Source organism: Camponotus vicinus, unplaced genomic scaffold (genome assembly GCF_025532165.1).
Source record: "Camponotus vicinus isolate PSW18456_S1 unplaced genomic scaffold, iyCamVici1.0 SCAF_3, whole genome shotgun sequence".
In the NCBI taxonomy this organism is placed as follows: domain Eukaryota; kingdom Metazoa; phylum Arthropoda; class Insecta; order Hymenoptera; family Formicidae; genus Camponotus; species Camponotus vicinus.
The window spans coordinates 21,282,608-21,303,660 of record NW_028141967.1 but is presented as its reverse complement, the minus strand read 5'-3'; the positions used below and the strand labels follow the sequence as shown (position 1 = coordinate 21,303,660).

The 21,053-nt window shown below is 35.7% G+C and overlaps 1 protein-coding gene across 9 annotated transcripts in view; it reads left to right on the top strand.

Annotated features, from left to right (window-relative positions):
- Positions 1 to 21,053, top strand: part of Nachralpha6 (nicotinic acetylcholine receptor alpha6) — a 227,708-nt gene that overhangs the window by 161,150 nt on the left and 45,505 nt on the right. For 2 of the 9 annotated variants that reach the window (XM_083093598.1, XM_083093602.1), the window contains one exon: positions 9,651 to 9,737. The exons of the other annotated variants lie outside the window; for them this stretch is intronic. In XM_083093598.1, the coding sequence (XP_082949724.1) occupies positions 9,651 to 9,737 (87 nt within the window). The remainder of the gene's footprint in view (positions 1 to 9,650; positions 9,738 to 21,053) is intronic. 9 annotated transcript variants of the gene reach the window in all.

Here is a 21,053-nt window from a genome sequence, read left to right as displayed (position 1 = left end):
TTTAATCGATAAGGATGGAAAGTCAATTTACTATTTATTCATTAACAGACTTGAATGAGTATTTTTTCAAATAAATAAATAACATTAATTAGTGTAACAGTCGCAATAGTACATATATCCTATTTCGCTAATTCTGCGTGTCCGATAAACTTTATTAATAGATATTGATTACCGAAGAACGCAAAAATGGACTGCTATCAATGCGTAATCTAATTCTGAAAGTGCAGATCTTATGCTAGCCAGAGTGCATTATCTGTGCATTATCGAGTGAAGCTCTCAACTAATATAAATTCAATGCAATTGTAAAGCGATATTCTCTACGCAAATCCCTTGACAGTCCTATTGAAAATATTAGCAGAAATTTCATTGTCACAGTCGAACATAGTGCAATGATGCGATAGAAAATTCAATCGTAAATCCAATACAACCGCGAATCAAATAAAATCCGTGAAAATCTTTTAACTCTTCGGCACCCGAACAGCATTCCATTTTGTCCGACATGATTCAGCTTTTATGTATTAAATTACATTGTGTAGTAAATAAAACAATCTGAATATAAAGACAGGGACATAAATGTATTTTTTTTAATATGAAAATATGAAATGCTTTTAAATTCGAAAAAATTACTGTTTATGAGAGTATCACAAATTACATAAAATGAAAAAATTACAAATACGCTTGATTCTTCAAGGCTTAAATCAAGTAACCAGTAAAAGTCTGTCAAATAAACTCTTGAACAGAAATTTGTCAGAAGTTTATATTCCTTTAATTGTGTGCATTTTTTGTATATAGTCTTTCGATTTATTATTCGTTCTCAAATTAGCTTCATTAGTTAGTTCTTTCTTCGCAGATCGCGTCCCTTCGCAATCCCATATTTCAAAGTACTCGAGATGAAACAAAAACGCGGCTTATTTGTCCTCTCTCGGTAAACTTATCAAGAACACGGAATAATCGATTCCCTCAAGCGTCTGTACGAAGATAGATAAATGTGGCAAATCGCGCACAAGCAGGCAGAATTCTACTCTTTGTTCGGCTTACTCGAGGGTTTCCCAGATGGCATTTCTACTTCCGTCTTAGCCGACGGAATCGACTTTGCAGACATATGCGTTCATCTCGGCACGATTAAATTAATGCCAAGCCAGAGAATAGAGGAGAATATCTTGACACATGGCACAAGATAGAAGAGCGACAATCACACGGAAGTCTCATATTAGCAGAGATTACGTGACAGTTGTTCTTATTGATGAAAATTTGGGTTAGCGAGTTTCAGTTCCAGGATCATCCCCCGGATCTATTGCCATTTGCCACATCTTGCAATCTAGAGATAGAAACGCATATTCGCTCGTTCACGTCCCATCTCGTGATTCGGGGCGGCTCGGTTAATTGTCCGCCTGCAATCCGGTCTGCGGTCGGACTCGAAGCGTTTTCGTAGGCGTTAGTGGCCGCATAGTTACTGATGGCGGCTGCTTGCCAACCGCATTGCGTGATGACGGCGCGTACGTGTAATGCTCACGTGCGGCAATTTTGTATCGACGGCACGTCGGATTGATCGATCGATCGATCGCGTCCAACTATTTAATCCGTTCTCCTTTTTCAAGACTTTTTCACGACGAGGCTTGACGCTTTCTCGAAAGTATCTTCCTCGCATCAGCAATTTCCTTAAGAAGCGCACTTTCCAAACGTCATCCTCCAGGTGTCCGCGAGGCACCCCGGTAAGTATCGTACTCGTATCCACACTTCGCGGAATTCTTGTCACATGTCGAAAGCGACGGCAAAAAAGGTCGTTCGATCATTTACCATTTGATCGACGAGCTGAGAGAGATGAGAAGTGAGAAATGATCTTGAGGAATATTCGATGTGGTTCGTCGAAAATTGGGACATTAGTCGCTTAGTTGCGACTTGTGTTCGAAATCAATTGATGAAAAACTTTGATTAATCGCTTGATTGATCAACGATTAATTATGCAAATCCATATGGTTGAGGAGAAATATTCTAATATTTTTATTTTTATCCACTCTGAATACGATTTCGCATGTCCCGAAATAAGGGTATCACAAGATCCATTTCTTCTACATATACATGTGGTTTCAATCTTTTCTACATACCAATAAGAATTATCGCATCATCCAATTATTGTCCATTCACCTTTATCGACACTAACACGAATTACGTCTTACTTGTCGCGTTTCGCGCAAGAAGAATGAAACCTAGAGACTCGAGAAAGAGAGAAAGTCGTTTCGTAGTGCGCAGCACGCATCTTTTTTCCTCTCCGCACCTTCGGAATTAACGACTTTTCGACTTGACTCGAGTGAGTGCGTCTCTCTCGATTCGCCAGCGAGAGACCCGAGATACGAGGCCGCGTGTCCCTCACGTCTGCGGGCGACTACAGAGCTTGCGGGGCCTTACATGTACATCGCGTGTACATATAATCAAGTCTTTCGTCTTCCCTCAAACCCTTGATTTCTTTCCTTGACATTCCAGCCTGGAAGCGTAAGGTAAGTCCGCTCGATCCAAGAAGATCCTCGGTCGCGCGCGGGGAAAAAAGATCAATTCTCCCCGGCCGATTTCGAGTCGTCGATGATCGTGACGCGTAAAAGTGTCCGTTTGAAATCGGGCGTGCGTGAGAGCGAGTCGGAAGGATCAAGAAAGAGGCACGGTGTTACGGTGTATCGTGTTAAGAAGAAAAATTCCAAAAAAAGAGCCAATTCGGGAGAAACGCATGCATTTCTCTAATTTTTAAAATATTCTCACATTGTATCAAGTTTGCCATTTAATAAATATTTTAATAACAATTTTGATTTTTGTCTACATACGAAAATTTAGAAAAGATGAATATCTTTAATACTGCCATCATATCGTGCACACATTTGTAATTTCGCAATTTTTTGAGACACAAAAAAGTGAACTTATCTAGATAAGAAAGAAAAAGAAAGAGAGGGAAAGAATGGAAGGTGATTCTTCTTTAATTTTTAAAAAATAATTTATAGAAGCTTTTTGTAAAGATACTATTATCACAAAAAGATTAATTCAAATTGCATTTAATGGTAACAGAGGAGATGTAATTTGCCAATGTCCATTGGACATATCTGTGACATCTTAGATTGCCAAATAGACTAATGATGCAACAATGGACAATCTGAATGCATCCTGAATGATTACAGGAGTTATTGATGTGACAATCAATATGTACCTATCTATGGTCAATGAATGCGTGTCCATGGTTGAAAATGGACGAACAGTGACATCTCCATGGAAACATATCGGCCCAAGCTAATTAGATGCAAATAGGATCCTCGTCGGAAGGATCAGCTCTCAATCGATGTCCCGTGTTTACAGGGAGCATCCTAAATTATCTGCAATGCATTAACTTAATTAAAGGCCTAGCTGAAACAAAACTTTACTGCATAGAAAAGACTCTCTCTCTCTCTTTCTCTTTCTAACATGCTTTAAAGTTTGAAACTCAAACCCATTAGTCATCGTATATACCTAGAGAATGTCGTACAAGAAAATTATTTTCAGAAAATAATTTATTAATGGAGTGAACATAATTAACATCAATAAACTTAATTAACATGGAATTAAGCGCGATGTCGCAATTATATTGCGGGGATCATTCGTTTTGATTATTCGATAAGCTTTAACCGCGCTTATGTTTGAAAGCATGAAAATGCTGACATCTTTAAAGAAAAGAGATGAGCACGATATCTTTCGTTATTAAACCCGACGCTATGATATACCTCGGTAAGCCGGTTACGAGAACGATTCCGGATTACTTTCCGCGGTCTTTCTCGAGTGCCACGTGCCGTTTCACGAGCGTCGCGACAGCCTAATTGAATTAATAGGAGTCTAGGGGAATCACGCGCCGCCAACGATTGTATGACCGGGATCGGCAAAATCTCTGCTCGGTTTCCCGCTCACGTTTGGGCACGCGGCCAAACGGATTACCGTTTTTCATCGCGCTGGATTTCGCATCCCTCGTTCGCCGCTACAGAATAATGGATCCCCGTTTCTTCGTTTTAGCGGAAGCGTTAAATCTGACATACGACTCTGTAGTGCGCCATCGAACGATCGGTCCTAATTGGTGGCGGCTGCTTCGTTAATCGTCGGAATAATGCAGAGTCTCGTAGTTTAATCATTTACGAGAGTTCCGACGAAGCCCGAAATGGCTGGAAACCGATCAGCGGAAGAGGTACACGATTTTGCGTCGTCTCTCGGAGAAGCGATGTGTAATGCGCCCATGTTAATGCGCTTAATTAATGCAGCAAACGATATCGATAAGTTGATTTAATGTCGCTCGATAGATTCTCGATAGGCGAAAATTTAATACAGAATCATCAGATTCTTGAGGGTTTCTTATAGTATTTTTACGTTGATTCACGCGAACAAGAATTTTTTTTTATATCTTTCTTATAAAATTTTTTATGTATGGCATACACGTAGGTATTTAATAACCATTGAAAAAAATTAATTCCGCTCTCTGACATATATATATTACCAATATTTTATTCAAAATTATTTCCGCATTGGATATTGCAGGAAAAGGAAGACGACGTCTGATTGAAAAGAAAAAAAAAGTATTGAAGTCAATCTCTTTTGCCTTGAAAAAGAGAGCTTGGAAGTCCGATGAGAATAGGATGTCTGGTGACTAGTTCAACGGATTTATCGCTACCGATTTCTATCGGGATTGGAATCGGACAGTAACATCGTGTTTCCGTACAGGAAGGAAATGGCATCGTTCGTATGTCGATTCGGCAATTACCTTGCGCGAGATATACATCGCAGTGTATGATTTTTAAGCGCACACGCATGCGCCATCTCGTCAATAATCGCATCACTATTCTAATTACTGTAAAATGACGTTGAATAGATTCGCGCGCGAAACCGATAGACACTCGATAAATTGCAACACTCATAAATTTCTCATTGCATTAATTATGATCATAGTTGCTGGTGGCTCATTTGTGGTAGCTCACAAGTGAGTTAATCAATCGATTAATATCAATAAAACTCAGTGTTGCATATTTTCATCGCCCACGTATGGCGTATGTATTTTAATCGAATTTCGCGATATCCTTCTCATCGAATTTAAAATTCCAGATTCTCTATCTTTAATTTTATTAATTTATTATATTAATCGCATCGATTACTGATTAAAAGAATCAAATCATTCGATTTAAAATCGATCGCATATTCATATTTCTCGCGACATTCTTAAAACAAAGTAATTATTAATAAAATTAAAAGTATAATAAGAGAAAGAAAGAATACTTTGCTTTTTTTATTATTCTTATTATGCAGCAATTTAATAAGATAAAATTATCTGTCTTACAAGATAAGTGTATGTGTTTATGTAGCTTCAATATAGCCGTTACAACTTTAATGATCCGTAACTAAATTAAATTTTAAATCCTTAAGAAACGGAAATATTGTATTTTTTACGTCAGAGAGTTATTCAAGAATCGATAGGCATTACTTCCAAAAATAATCCGCACGTGTTACCAGACATTCTGAATCTTGGACAAGAGAATTTTTTTCACATCTTAGACAAGAGAATTTTTTTATACGGTCCGCTGCTTTTCCATACTAATTCTTATTTCTCCCTCTTCGCCCCCTACCTCTCTCTCTTTCTTCAACGAAACTTCGACAAAACTTAAATGATAACCGTCACCTCGAGTCCTCTTTTGCCGTATCGAGTCACTCATATTCCAAGAGAGCCAAAAGAAATCGGGCACCGACGAAATTTCACGCCGGGCGACACTTTATTCCTTCTCCGCCTTCTTTTTCAGTTTCAAGCCTCGCTCTTTCTTGACGTCAAAGTTTTGTACGTCTACATGGAGATATTATCTCGCTCATAGTAAATTCATAGTTCGTCGAGTTATAATAACGCCGTTCTGTCCGATGACATCGAATAACGTTATGACGAAAAGTTTCGTGATAGTTGAGACGAAAAAAGGGATTCGGATATAACCGCGACGTTATTAGAATTAAAAAAGAGGGGGAGCAAACACAGGAGAAAGAAGAGTGGTAGAAAATTTATTCCTCTCTCCAAGAGTGAGACAAGGCGGCGAAGATGGAAAAAGCAGGGAACCGGCTTCACGTTTTTCTTTCGCCTCTCTCGTCCTTTTCATTTTCTTGCGGCTCTCGAGTTTCGCTCGGTCTGAGAGAGATTGCCTCTCAAAATAAATTCACGATGCTTCGACTTATAATAATTTCACGCCGACGTCGCGACACGGCCGCCAAATGATTTGTTCTGCGGCGTAAAGTTTTCTTAACGAAACATGAAAAAATTAATGATGTGATATTATGACCAAAAAGAAAAGAAGAAAGTATAATGCGGAACTTGATATCACCTGCCATGATATATTAACTATAATCGTTCAACTTTTGAAAGAAGAGAATATAAATGTTACCCAAAATTTACCAGAGTTTTTAATTAACTTTTCGCAATAAATTCAATTTCTCAAGATTGCACTATTTTGTGATGGGAATTTCTCTCTCAGGGATTTATTTCGTCGACGGCAATCTTTTTTTCAATATGACTTTTAAATCATTCAACAGAATGTAAATTTCACCCATAGTCATATCACAAAAGTGTTATTGTGAAAACACAAAGGAATAAACTATATGTTTTAATAAAATATGTATAATTGTAAAAACAGTATTATAAAAATAAACTCTCACCCGAATAAGTTTCTACATCAATACAAACGCAATTGTTATTCGAGATATATGTATAATGTTCTCGGACAAGGAAAAAATTGCACATTTTTGCAAAAATGTATCGAAAGTATCTCTCTTTCATTTTTACATGCGTGTACGCATTTCTGGCATGTATTGTATGCTAGATTTTAATAAGAATAATTACAATTCTCAATTCCCAGAAAAACTGTGTTTCATCAAAGCGTAATACTATTGTATTTCTCCGCATTTGTTTTTTTTTTTTTAATTGGACATCAGTATTAATGAATAATTTATTTATTTTTCCAAATGGTCTGTGTTTTATGTAACTTTGTACTTTTTATACAAATTTATCTTTATCACTTTGATCTGAAATTCAACTCACACACTGATTTACGCTGTGGCTTCACATTTCTAGTTAACATATATATTAAATTACTATTTTGATATATTTCAACAACTCATTTTGATATATCATTTTTCACTTTTAATTGTATTTTCCATATAAAATATATTCGCAGAAATAAATTAAATCAAAACAAAAAAAATTGCCTATACTTTGATCTTAATGAATAATTTTTCAGAATATTTTATAGGATATAGAGTTACAATTTTTATAATGTCCAAGTTTTTAAAGACACGTCCATGCACGAAAAATAATATAAAATTCATTGAATGAGTATATCAGTGAAAGACTAACTTCTCTTATTAATTCTAGGATTCATATTGTCGTTATCACTTTTTAAGATTTTTCTTTTTTTTATTTTGTTATCAAGGCTGTTTTTTTCTTTTTTTAAATTACAAAGACGTAAACTATTCTTCTGCGATACTTGATTTAATATTTTTCGCATTATTTTCTCATTATTTTAATTTTTGTAGTGCAAAATTAAACATTGTGACAAAAGAATCGAAATAAGTCGCAAACCTCCGAGTACTTCCGAGCGCTTGCAGCGGAAGCTTTACACCTGGGTTTCATAACTACGTGACACAGTCAATTGATACTCAAAGAGCTGGCCGTCGCATCGCAACTCATTCGAAGCGGACACTGCATCGTAGCGATGTGAGGTTCATGGAACCTGTGCATTCTCATACAATGGCGAACAATTTTCCAGGAGTGAACATTCCCCAGCTCGATGTCAATGGTAAAACCGTCCGAGGCACGCGAATCGGTGGATATAAACGCGTCGTAGTTCGCTAAATCGAAATTCCATCCTCCCACAGGTCATACTCGTGTGGATCTGGAAGCGGAAGTGTCCACCGTTCCAGGCCCGCGACTTTGTCGATAAATAAAAATTGGTTGAACACAATCATTCTCGTCCCGCGATTCGTTCGTGTAACTCGCAATTTTGCCATACTATCGAATATAACTGAAAAACAACACAATTTTTGCTGCTTTTTTTGTGAAAACGAGGTTACACGGTAAAAAACATTTTGTATTTCTGTTAAAATTTTCTCGTGTCAAAATTTTTGTGTTAAATTTTTAACATACTCTTATGTTAATGTAACATATTGTCGTTGCGTTATTTTGACATTTCTGCGTTGAGTTAATATTCACCGTTTCTAAGAGTTAAAACCACAATTAATATGTAAATGCACGAATTTTTGATGAAATATGTTATATGTTAAAATGAACAGATAAGTTGTGTTATTTTTCTCTCTATAACAGTTTCCATATGTTAAATAGACATATCTCTTCTGTTATTTATCATAAAAATGTAAGAATAACATTTTCTTTTAATTAAATTTAACATTATAAATATGTTAATTTAACATAAACTTTATTTCCAGATAACTTTAAGAGTGTTACACTTTTGTGTTAATTTTTCACATATTACTTGTGTTATTTATTTACATACTTGCCTTCTGTTAAATTAACATTAAAATTAGAGTGGATAAATTGGGACATGTGAAATATGTTAAATTTAACACAAAATTTTTTACTCTGTATGGAAAAGATATTGAATGATAAGAGATAAATTCTGCTACCGAGGCACTGTTTTATTATTTCTTAATAAAAAAATTTCTCTACGTACAAGTTGGTTAGAGATGATATTCCATCGTTAGTAGTGTAATTAAAACTACAGAGAAATTACATTGCAGAAAATGTGTCCATTAGCTGCTTTGCAATTTTATGCAAACTCGTTCTTTGATTGCGAATTTTAGTTCCGTATGTGATCCTAGCCAGTATAATTGCGCTATCGCTTATCATAAATCATAAAACTGATTAATTTTTTTATCTATTAATATATAAAACTAAAACATAATTTAGAGAATATAGATTTAAAAGTTACTTGATGCAACTGACTTCAAATATCTCGCAAACTCCCGAGTTGGCTTAAAAACAATTGAAGCATTTAAGCGTCATCTCATTATGATTCGTTCATAAATATGCGTACGCGAATTTGCATATAAGTTTGTGCACCGTGGACCGTTTATCTTTAACGAGATATCTATCATTTTTAGCCGCTCTCGATCCCGATCTGGATATCGAGGTCGAGCAGAGCAAAGCAGAATGAATTTTGGGCGGAGCTGAACCCTTCGGGACAGAGTACTCGGTTCGCGTTTCGAGATTATCGAGGAAACATCGCCGATAAAACGGCAAGGAGGTACTACTCCCGCGAGATTTCCGTCGACAATTCCATCGAGGCGAGTTGCGAAACTTTGCTCCGGCTTACAATCGACTGCTACATATCGAAAATATTCTCTTTCGTCCCCTCCCTTCTTTCGTTCATCGCATTCGAATCGCATGGAGATAAATTTTTGTTCTTATTGATGGAAACTGTTGACTCGACGTGGTTCAGCTCCGCTCGATTTCTCTTCGTCGACGAACGACAGGGAGAAAGGACGAGCGGCCGTCGATCGACGATCACGTCTTCCTCGAGTAGAGAGGAGGTGTTCGTCGACACCGCTCGCGAACAGACGTGACGAACGAGAACGGATCATTGAGCACAGGTGGGCTACGGCTGTTTCAGGAGTGACCATCTTGCTATCGCTGACGGTGTTCCTGAACCTCGTCGCCGAGACCCTGCCCCAGGTCTCCGACGCAATACCCTTGTTAGGTACAACTGAGTTTTTACACAGAGCGAATGTCAGAGTAAACCGATGTATTCGCTGCAGCGCCCACAATTCATTCAAGTATCGAGAGTGATTTTCTGATGAACAGAAATCGTGAAAGTTTGGTTGGATCTTTGGGGAGAGGCTTTCTGTATTAATATTTAAAGAAGCGAGTTTCTTTCCTACGTTTTTCTCACGAGAGATTCCCACCCATTTAAAATTGAATCATAGTGATTAAAATAAATGAGATTTTTTTGGGTCATCTTTTTTAAATCTTTAATGCATAAATCAATGAAATATGTCTTTTCTTTCGATAAATCTTGTTTCATCGAAAAACGAAAGGAGAGAAATACTTCGTTGATTTATACTTTGTACGTATTAAAAATTTAAGAAAGGCAAATCTCTTTTGAAAGATATTACTATATTCAAGAAATATATTTGTCTTTCTTAAATTTTTAATGCGTTATCATATTACATCTACGGTATTACATCTACGAGGTATATTCGCTTTTATTTTAATAAATTTATTCTATTCAATAAATTTATTCTGTTAAACATTGACAAGGCAATTCTAAATTACTTTTCAATTTTCGCTTTCTTAACATCTTGAGTGATCGAAAGTTTCTGACCGATAAAAAAACATACACATTATTTATAATATTAAGAGAAGCACTTTAATCCTCCCTCAAAGATCTCGTATAACGGAAGCACAAGCGAAAGAGATGTGGCGCCCTGCAGCTGAAACGAAAGCGCTTTCCCGTATGGAGGAGAATTGAAAATCATAGAATATTCGAAAGACGTTGGAAGAGGAGACTCGTTGTTCAGCGTCGCTTTATCCGATAAAGTTATTTTATCGAAAAGCGTATCGCAGTAAACAAACATTCCCTGCGCAGCCATTTCTTTCTTAAATTGCGATAGTAGGGAAAGACGATAGAACGACACGGAAACGCGTGACTCTCAAAAGTTCGATAGTTCTCAAGGATCTATATCAGGTCCATGTAATGCGTTAGATATGCAGTAGATATAAAGTCAAATTGTAGTTTGGAAGCGCCGTAATAGAGATACGTAATCTTGAAAAATAATCATCTTAATCGTACAAGAACTTGGAAATGATCATCGAGATCATCATCTGTCAGTTGTTGTTGGAAGAAAAGAGTAATTATATTTCGATTTTATTGATCCTGTTTTCGAGATGATTTTAGTAACATGTGTGAATATAAATTTTCTATAGTATAAATACTATAAATTTCTTTACACAAATATAATTTCTTTTCATTTTCTATATAATTTTTTTTAGTTCTATATAAATTTTTATATCAAATCTAATTATCATGCGTGCGAATGTCTAAATATGTCAGCGAAAAAAATATTATATTAGTGTGTTAAATTTCAATTCATAGATTCATCTTTTGTCAAATGGCAATCGCCATTTGATGTCAGACACAGATTTTCGCGAGTCATAAAAATTCTGCGAGATTCTAAGAAAAGTCCTGTAGCACGGCAGTTGTCGATTTACAAAAGTTCGCGAGAGATAAAAGCAATGTTGAGGACCGGCAAAGAGACGCCTTGAGAAGTAAAGGAATAGACAAGAAGCACGGGAAAAGAATCTCGAGTACGTCCGTAGTTGTTATTGCCAAAAACGAAAATCGATTTGCCGGGAGAAAAGAAAGACGATAAAAATAGAATTATTGCCTTCTTGATGCGCCTCGAAGATTTCCTCGCGCTAACTTCGATCGGCTTTAATTGAATAAGTTTGCATCATAACGGCCAAGAAACATCGACGCTGCATTCAGCATACTTTATCAAATAACACCGACATTTTGTTTTCGTTATTATATCGAAAGTCTTTAATTTACATCGTTTCTTTCAAACGAAACAATTCCTATAAAGTGTGCTTTTATTTCATAAGAAACGCTTTGTTCCGCTTTTAATTTATTTATTATTATTTCCTCTGCTTCATAAATATCTTTTCCGTAAATAATATAAAATTGCAAAAACGTTTTCACTTATTTGCGATATTTTCAAATGTTACCACGCCTATCATATCTCTGTTTTGTGTTTTTCGATGTGTAATATAATTCTAAATTTAGAAATATTATTTGTGTAAATTTTTATGAAATGCAGAGCATATAAAATCTCACGTTCAAGTCGTGGAAAGCTTATTTGAAAGTAGTATGTCATCGACCACCGCAAGAGCCGATTACAGCTGTCAATTCGTAGTTTTTCTCATCGCCAAGTCCCATCGCGGTCCATTCTCTTTTTTCGGTACTTTTTGCGCGCACCATTCATTTTATAGGGAATGACATCTCAACGGTTTTTATCAAGCCGCACTGATCGAACTAAATTAAAATGCGTCAATCGCCCTTTATCATTACGAATCCGTTATCAACGTTGCGACTTATAATCGGCAGTTTTTGCTCTCTTTCGCGCATCAATATGAAGGTTATCGAAAGAATATGTCGTATTATTCGGCAACGCTAACAAGAAAAAACATACTGACGTCGACTTGCGAAATCCGGCGGCTTGCGAAATTAATTAACAGCAAGTCAAAAAGAAAAATTCGACGCGCTTTCGCGTGATTTCTAGGAAGAGGAGGAAGACAGCTGCTGAGAATTAATATCTGTCTGTCATCCTATGAGAAAAATGACGTGCTGGGAGACGGACTGGCGTCCATCGGTTTCCATCACGCGCTTTTGCGTCCGCGTTGTTATGTCAAACTTGTCGCGAGAATGTGACCTCGTATAACATTTGAGATTGCTTTGTCCGAATATCCTCTTGTATCTCATCGCTATACATAGTGCATACTCCGATCTTTAAGTTACTTTCGAATTTGTTTGAATATTGATCAACACTCTGTGCATTCGTGATGCAAATAATAGTATGTTTTTTTTTTATATCTATATAGATTTTTTTGCAATTCGCGTCTGTCTTAAGAAATATATTCGAAACGCCATTTTTTTTGGTCTGGTCACTAGATAACAAAAAAGCTTTTTTTTATCTAAATTTCAAATAAATTTTACCTCTTTAAAATATAATTTTAATAAAATAAAATAACTTCAAAATTTCCATTAAAGAAAATCGATAGAAAATTGATCAAAGAGTCCATAGTTTACTTGCAGTATATTCAGATCTTATCCTTTTCTTTTCCTTTATTATACTACATCTTTTCATGAATGAATTTCAAAGCTCGTATGTACCCTATACAAAATTCGCGCATACAAAATTCATATTCCGCGAGAGACATCTTTTCGTAGAAGTTTAGATATTCCCTCTGCTATTATACAGCGAAGAGTACTCTTTAGTGAGGAGGGTACTTCGCGAAGTAGCGTGCGCTTGCAAAGTGCCTACTAATTAACAATGTTCGATGCAAAGCAAGGTCGAAACGTATACGGTGCATTATCGTTTTGCACGGTCACTCGATTACCATACTTATCTCGAGGACCGCATCGTAAAGCGACGTGATCAAACGCATGGTTGATTCACATGGAAATTGAGGCCCCGCCTTGATGTCAATGATAGAAATTAGATGCGGGCGAAATGGAAATGGTAAAAAAAACTAACAGTCGATCTTTGCCTTGAATATTTCTCTATTCGAGATGCCTTCGTATTCGTGCATACATTTCATCATCGCATATTTATTCGATTTATTCGCAGTGCAGCCATATATTCCGTAAAATACACACGAATTGTAGATAGTCGAGAAAATTTCTTTTATCAATGATCGAGTTGCATCGTGTGCGCAATTCCGTTTAATAAATAATAAAAAATAAATAGTTATATGATATTGATAATAAACTGTAAAAAACAAATACTCACTCAATTACGGCGCTTCATAAATTTTATAGCTTCTTTAAAATTATTTTTCATCCTTAAATGAAATCGCTGCACACGAAATTCAATTAACACTGGTAACGTTAGCAACATATTTCCGACCAACGATAACAGCGCAAAAATTTCGCTTTTTGTGAAATTAAACGCGGTCTCTACGCGCAGCAATGTAAAATTATGTTTTCCCTTTGTTCTTCTCAAAGAGGAAAAACTAAAAGGAAGAAAAATGTAGAAAACGAGTAAGAAGTTCCGAAATATGCCGGCGTATGTTCGCTTTACTTTTCCTTTCTCGCGGAAAGACGCATTCATATTTCCTCATTTTCCCATCTACCAACGCTGACATCGCTTGACGCCCGTTTTATTATGTCTAATCTAGCAAGATGAACCACGTAGCTTACCGGAAACGTCGCGTCTTTCCCATGCTTCCGCCGTGACAATCTCTCATGTCGCCGGCGCGTGCGACGCTATCTCGTGTATCTCCATTTATAAACACTCACGAAAACCGTGGAATTTTCATCGCATCGTTCCATCATTTCGGCTATTAATTACTCGCTGTCATCGTAAACACGATTCTCGACTCTTAGTGTTAGTATCAGCTGCGAAGTCATCTAACACGCAATATCGAGCGCTGATAATTTTCTCGCAATACCTTGCATTTAACGAAATAGAATAGCTTTGCGTGATTTACTTAGAGACTTAGGAATGTAGAAGGAATAGAACTTAATGAAACGTAATTAGAAGCAAAAGTTTTCTGTCAATGCTAAATGCAGATGATAAAAAAATAATGTCTAAAATATTCATGCCATATTTACTCTTTAACAAGTTTTGATACCAACTACGTAAAAAATGTCATGAAAGCGAACTGAAAGAACAAACGAGTTTCCTCTTCCATCATGTAACGACTGCGAGCAACTCTTGCGCGATGCAAACTATACGTATACGTTGATACGTTGCAACGTGAGATTCGCCTCGAGGGATTAACACGTTGCAGCAACAGGACGCGGGAATTCGTGAAATCGCCACGCGAACGAAATGAACGACTTCGCACATTCAAAATCCGGGCAAAACTCTTCGCGAAAATATACGGAATGCGGGAAACTTGCGCGAACAAAATGGCACGAATGAGAATGACTGAATGTGTGGATGCGTAAAACAATGCATAGCTTCATTTCTTTACTTCACTTCGAGTTTTTCGAGCGGAAAAACGCGCATCTATATCTCCTCCGCAGCGGGGATATAACTTCGATATTCGTGATTTTCTGTCTCATCGAACGTCTCGAGACGATTCCATCTTCTGCTGAAAAGTTTCGAACGTATTAAGTAAAAAGATATTTCCTTACAATGTTGAGCACGTATTCTTATTTGATTCTTTAATTATATACTTTATGAAACTTTTGAAAAAAATTTTCATTTAGTTGTAGCATATTATTTATTATATTTGATTGAGTCTGAAGATGTAATAAAATTTGCAGAAGTATTTAGATTTGAACTTACTTGTGATGTGTCTTTCAATTAATAAATGAAAATAAAATTTGGAAATATATGCATAAATGCGATATTAAATTTATCTTTAGACTAAAGCTTTTAATAAACAATTTGATTTAATAATTTAGGATTAAAAAAAATGAATCTGATGAAAAATAAAGATAAAAACTTACAGCTCAGAAGAAGTGCAGCAATTGAGAATAAAGTAATTGCGCTCTTCTTAGCGATCAAGATAATTATTAGAACTATGCGAAGCAAAAATGAATCAATATTCAATATAAAATCCAATTTATCCTTCACTTTCATATATGTCTTATTACATAACATATAGGTAAATAAAAAATTAAATATTTTTAATGATTTCTACTCCAGATAGAGCAAAATTATTCTTCTATCTAACTATCTAGCCATGTAGATTGCAACTTACTATAATATATACTAAGAAAAAAGAGTCAAAATTGATTGAAGTAAATCAACAAATAAATTTTCAATTAGATAATTGAAATTTATCTCTCCACACAATTCCATTTATCCGCCTTTATTATAAATAGATTTGTTATCTGAAACAATTTATTTTAAATTTAAATTTAAAAAATACAATATTCTAATATATTTTTAAATATTTCCATTAATTGTAATCAGAATTATTTAACTTGATATTGATACGTTCGAAACTCTCTGGCTTTAATTGGCCTGGCTTTTTCAATTCTTCATAAATAAAGTAGACGGTATAACGGAGATGTTTGCAACCGGAAAACCGTGTGTTACATTTCGCATCTCTTTCTCGAAACGCAGGAGCAAGACGAGATCTGTTTTCCTTGGAGTACGCTTGACCTGTTTCGCGATTATCTTTGATGCCCTCAAGCGATTGTTTCATCGACAAACAATAACGTTCCCTGCAATTTCCAATTTCCGAAATATTTTAATATCAGTAAATGAAATAATAACACGCCATTAATATTATTCCATATATTACAGAAAGAGAGATCGCATTTCTGATTAAAAGTTCTTAATATTTTAAACTAAAGTTTTTATACGAGAATTGAATTATTTACATATCTCTGTTAACCTGACATCTCCAACTGCAATAAATCAAATTTGAATGTATAGCGTAATTAAATGCTAATGTATTGTTAATTTATTGCTCTTATTCTGAATTTATTGCCCCCGCAAATTGGCAAAAAATTTAATTAATGATGGTGCTGAGAGAAAGAGATCTTTGCATACATTAATACTCATGAAAAATACATATAGCGAATAATATAATAAATAAAAATAAATATATCAGAATAAATTGCTAATTATTTGCGTAAAGATATTGCAATAGATTTTAATGATTTACAATTCGCTATAAATATTTTTCGGAAATGGAAATACTAATGTTAAGCCAACACTTCCATTTTTTATGAATTTTTCTGCTAATTAGTAGAAACAAAATGAATTCGAAATTAGAGCCATAAATTAGCACTTAATTTTGCCATTAAATATCCGAATTTGATTTCTCGTAATTAGAGTCCAAGGTTAACGGAAGTGATTTATTTCTCGTTGCTTTTATTGTCATTCGAAAAATCGAATACTGCGAAAAATACATTCGGATAGAAGTTATTCTAAGAAGACACAAGATAGCGCTCTAAATTTAGTGATATGAAATTGAAAGACAGCAAATTTATCTGGTATACAAAATTATTTTTTTATCGCGCTTTCCGGAAATTATAAATGCAATCAATATTTGCGGCTCGCAAATATAGATAAACGTTACTTTTTCGCGATGCAATGTAGGAGTCTTTACGAGATGCACGCAATCGGATCACCCTAGTTTCAATAATAGCTCGAGAGCGCAAGACGCGACAACCCTCTTGTCTGGTTTCTCCCCGTGCGGCGCGTCTCGTATATCTCCCTGAGCGAGCCGAATAATTCACCTTATGTGCAATTGATTTTCCAATAAACTACCGACGACACGACACATGTACGCGTTCGACGACATATACGAACAGTCGCAAACCATAAAGAGACAAATGTAGAATATCTGAGAATGTCTCTTGTCTCGTGGGCAATGCACCCATCATACCTTCGTTCACGTCCAGATATGTCGAATACATACAGAATGCTCCGAAAATGTTCATCTCTTCCATTGCACTCGACCATATAATCGTTTCGCAAATTATTGTAATATGTAACTTATAATGAAAAATTCAAATCACGTAATATAAAGTAAATATAAAAATAAAAGTTTCTTACGATATAAATAATATATTAACATGTGCAATACATATTAAAAATGATATATCTACTCTTTAAAAAAAATGACATTTATATATCTCAAGTTTTATTATTACATTTCGTTCACTTTTCTCGCTATTTTTTAAAAAACCTCTCACAGTTCTCACTTGATGTTCGTTATTTGTAAGTAAAATAAAGGACAAATATTTATCTCGTTTAGATGCATTGCCGATTAGCGAATATCCACTATTCTCAAAGTTCTCGTTACGTTCACAATCACGTCGCGAAATTAAATCCCGTCTGAGATAGAGCCGCTCTTTGAGCTTTACGAAGCATTCCGTCCGCCTGCGGGGCACTTACGGAGCGCTCTGTATACTTTCGCGTACCGATGGGACACCTTTACACGGACACAGCGTGCCATAACTAGCACAGCAGTTTTCACGGTGCATTACCCTCAGTGGTATGTATTACACCGCGAAATAAAATTCGCCAATTATCCTTGTCCTGTTTGCGATATGCCAGCGATAATAATACGCTTAAATAAGGGCCTTATATTAAATTGTTGAGACAACGTTACGCCAGCTACGAGCGTTTGCAAGCGCGAAGACGAGCATTTTCCGACCTCAATGAAAAGGCTAATCGCGATTTGCATAAAAGCTTTAGCTATGGCACAGCGCGCGAAGACGCCGGTCGTGAAAGGAGCGAAGGGGAGGAACGTGGAAACACATATCTGAGATGAGAGGAAAACTTGAACCTCGTCGACTATTTTCGCGATCCTCGAGTGATATGTCGCACTTACATTCGCTCATCATATGCAAACGATTTCGGGGCTGGTTGAAGCCAAAAATGCATCCCGCCTTTTTTCGCAACTTGATTTTTTATAGAACGCAATCTGGGATCAATTGCAGCAGCTTCAAAATTTTGCAACTACTCATTACAAAATCGTATCGCGATATCGAGATATAACAGAAATTTATTTATGTTCGTTAGAAAGAATATTATTTTACCTTTTGGTACATATATAAATTGTCACATATATATATATATATATATATATATATATATATATATATCAGATTGACAATTGATATGACAGATTTTTATAAACTGATAATATTACTTTTTGCACTTATTTTTCGAAAATATTCTCAAGAGAAGTATACCAGATATCTGCTCTTTCAATGACGATTAAGTAATTAAATCTAGGACATTATAAATAATATAGAAATTTGTTACTGCTTTAAAATTAAATTTTATTACGATCGAATTTCCAAGGAAAAATCGTTAGGCTGTTCGTAGTTTCTTTGCTAATATATTATTTCGGTAATATTCTTGTCTAGGAAAAGAACAAATTATCAATTATTTTGAAGTGTTAAGAAAACAAATTTTCAGCTATTTTACATTCGGTGCTCGGAGAAATGTAAAGGAATGCAACAGAGTCGTTGCAACTGACGCGAGAGTTTCGTTTAACAGATTGGCAAATTAAAAAGCGTGTTTTGATAAATTGGTGCAGTGAATAAGAATTTTGTTAAATGTCTTTGAAAGCAACATTCACGCGCAATTATACATATAAGACACGCATAAGCGTAAAGAAATTACATTTTAGCGATCAATTCAAGTAATGACAATAGCAAGCAAAAATGCACAAAACATCAGATGTTGTTAAGTAAGAACAGAATGCGCTTTGTTTTTTTTCTCTCTCATCTTTTACTCTTATCTCATGAACAAAAGTTTGGCGCAAAAAGTAGCAAAAACAGCGCGAGAATGAGAATCCTAAACTCTTACTTGACCTTATTATACGATAACAAACAGGTCGATTGTATTCCGAGGCTTATAGAGAAATATTAATTATCGTTACGGTGATTCGGAGATACTAATAATGAATAATGAAGAAACAAAGACAAAGCCAGGCCATTAACCTTGACGAACGACATTTGTTTGCTCTGCGCAACGTCTTTGGTTTCCTTTCCTACGTTTCCATGGCTGCCGCTTCGCATATTATTTTTTGATATATCTTCGAATTGCGTATCTATATATAAATATATAAATATATAAATATATAAATATATATATATATATATATATATATGTATGTATATGTTTATATATATCATATTATGTACATTATATATCTTTCTACACACATTATATAGTCACACATATTTTATTTTTCCCTTCGTTCTTTTCTCTTTTCGTTTCATACCTATATATTAATACATGTTAAGCAGCACAACGTCGATAACAGTGATATTATACACATACACACACGCACGCATCAAACTCATTGACAAATTAAATATCATAATTAATCGATCGACCGGAAGAAGGCAAGGAGGTATTCGCGACTTATTAAAATCAACAGTCTCATCGAAATTTTGATTGCAAGAATAACCAAGTATTTCGTCGATTTTTCGCGTAAGAAATAATCAGTTTGCGCTAACAGAAAAGTAACTTTGCACCGCGCGATATAAAAGACTTCTTTGTATAAAAAGACAACTCTTTGTATAAAAATATTCCATGAAATTTTAATTGCATATTTGAATTTTGAAAGATTACACGTAAAGTATTTTGTAGCTGTCAGATATGAATTTTTTTTTGCCGCGATGCAAAGTTGCGAGCCCGAGTCGCTACGATCTAATCTCATATTGTTAGCATTTGATGACGAGGATCGGGTATGTTTAAAATTTTTTGCATCGGTGAAAAGACGCGAACGCGTTTGTTCCACGGTCAATCCTCGCGCGCGCCTCTCTACGAGAACTTCAGCTGTAATGCGTCATTGTCGTGTAACGAGGCGCACTCCTAGAAACGCAACGGTTGTACATCACTGCCTCGGTAACATCGAGTTAAAAAGCACCCTCATTATTCGCCGTGAACAATGGCGGACCGTATAAATGGCGGATGCACGATGACGCGATGGTTCCCGGCGATCCAGCGACGAGTGACATTTTTTAGTTGCCGACATCCAGAACGACAATTGGCTCGTCTATTCGCTCGGAGAGTCGGTATAGCGATACTTCAAATCGAAAATGAATTTTTTGCAAGTACGTGCACCCTATTTATTTTTTTTCGAGACTTGCCGCGTAATAAAAAATTTCATCGTCATAAAATGGTTTAATCTAAGTTTTTCTTAAGTATCTCAGTATCGAATTAATAAATAATAGTGCGAAAATATTTAGCATTTGATAATCGATTATATAAGCTGCGAGGTGAGCAGTTGTAATCATTGTCAATGAAATATCAACTGCTGAATCTTGTCAGTACTTTTTTTTAACAGAAATGCGTGAATCTTGCATCAATTGTGCATTGCGTATCTCCATGCTTGCGAAATATATTGAAATCCCAGAATTCTGCTATGATATGAATAATTTAATATACTTTTCAAAGAGAACTCTTGTGTATGTCCTTTACGCGAACGGCTTATTTTCATTTACCCTATTGTACGGTCACTCTGTTCTCGCCCTTGTATTGCTATTATCAATTAACGTTACTACCACCTGTCATGCTACGAAGTTCATATCTCACGATGCGCATTTCCGTTGCAATTAATTATCTCGAATGCGGGCTGAGTATCACGGGCAGAGTACGAAGGTTTTCACGCTTCTCGTTTGACTCTCTCGTAATTTTTGCGGAGCTGCTTTCGTTGTTTTGGTAGTTGCGACATGAAAGCTCTCCCCCTTATGTAGCTAAAAAATGTCACATCCCCTGTATGCCTCGATAGTATATCTCGCTATTCTCCTCTCTTTTTCCACGGTAGTTAGCACGACGTACGAATAGTCGAAGGTCTCCCG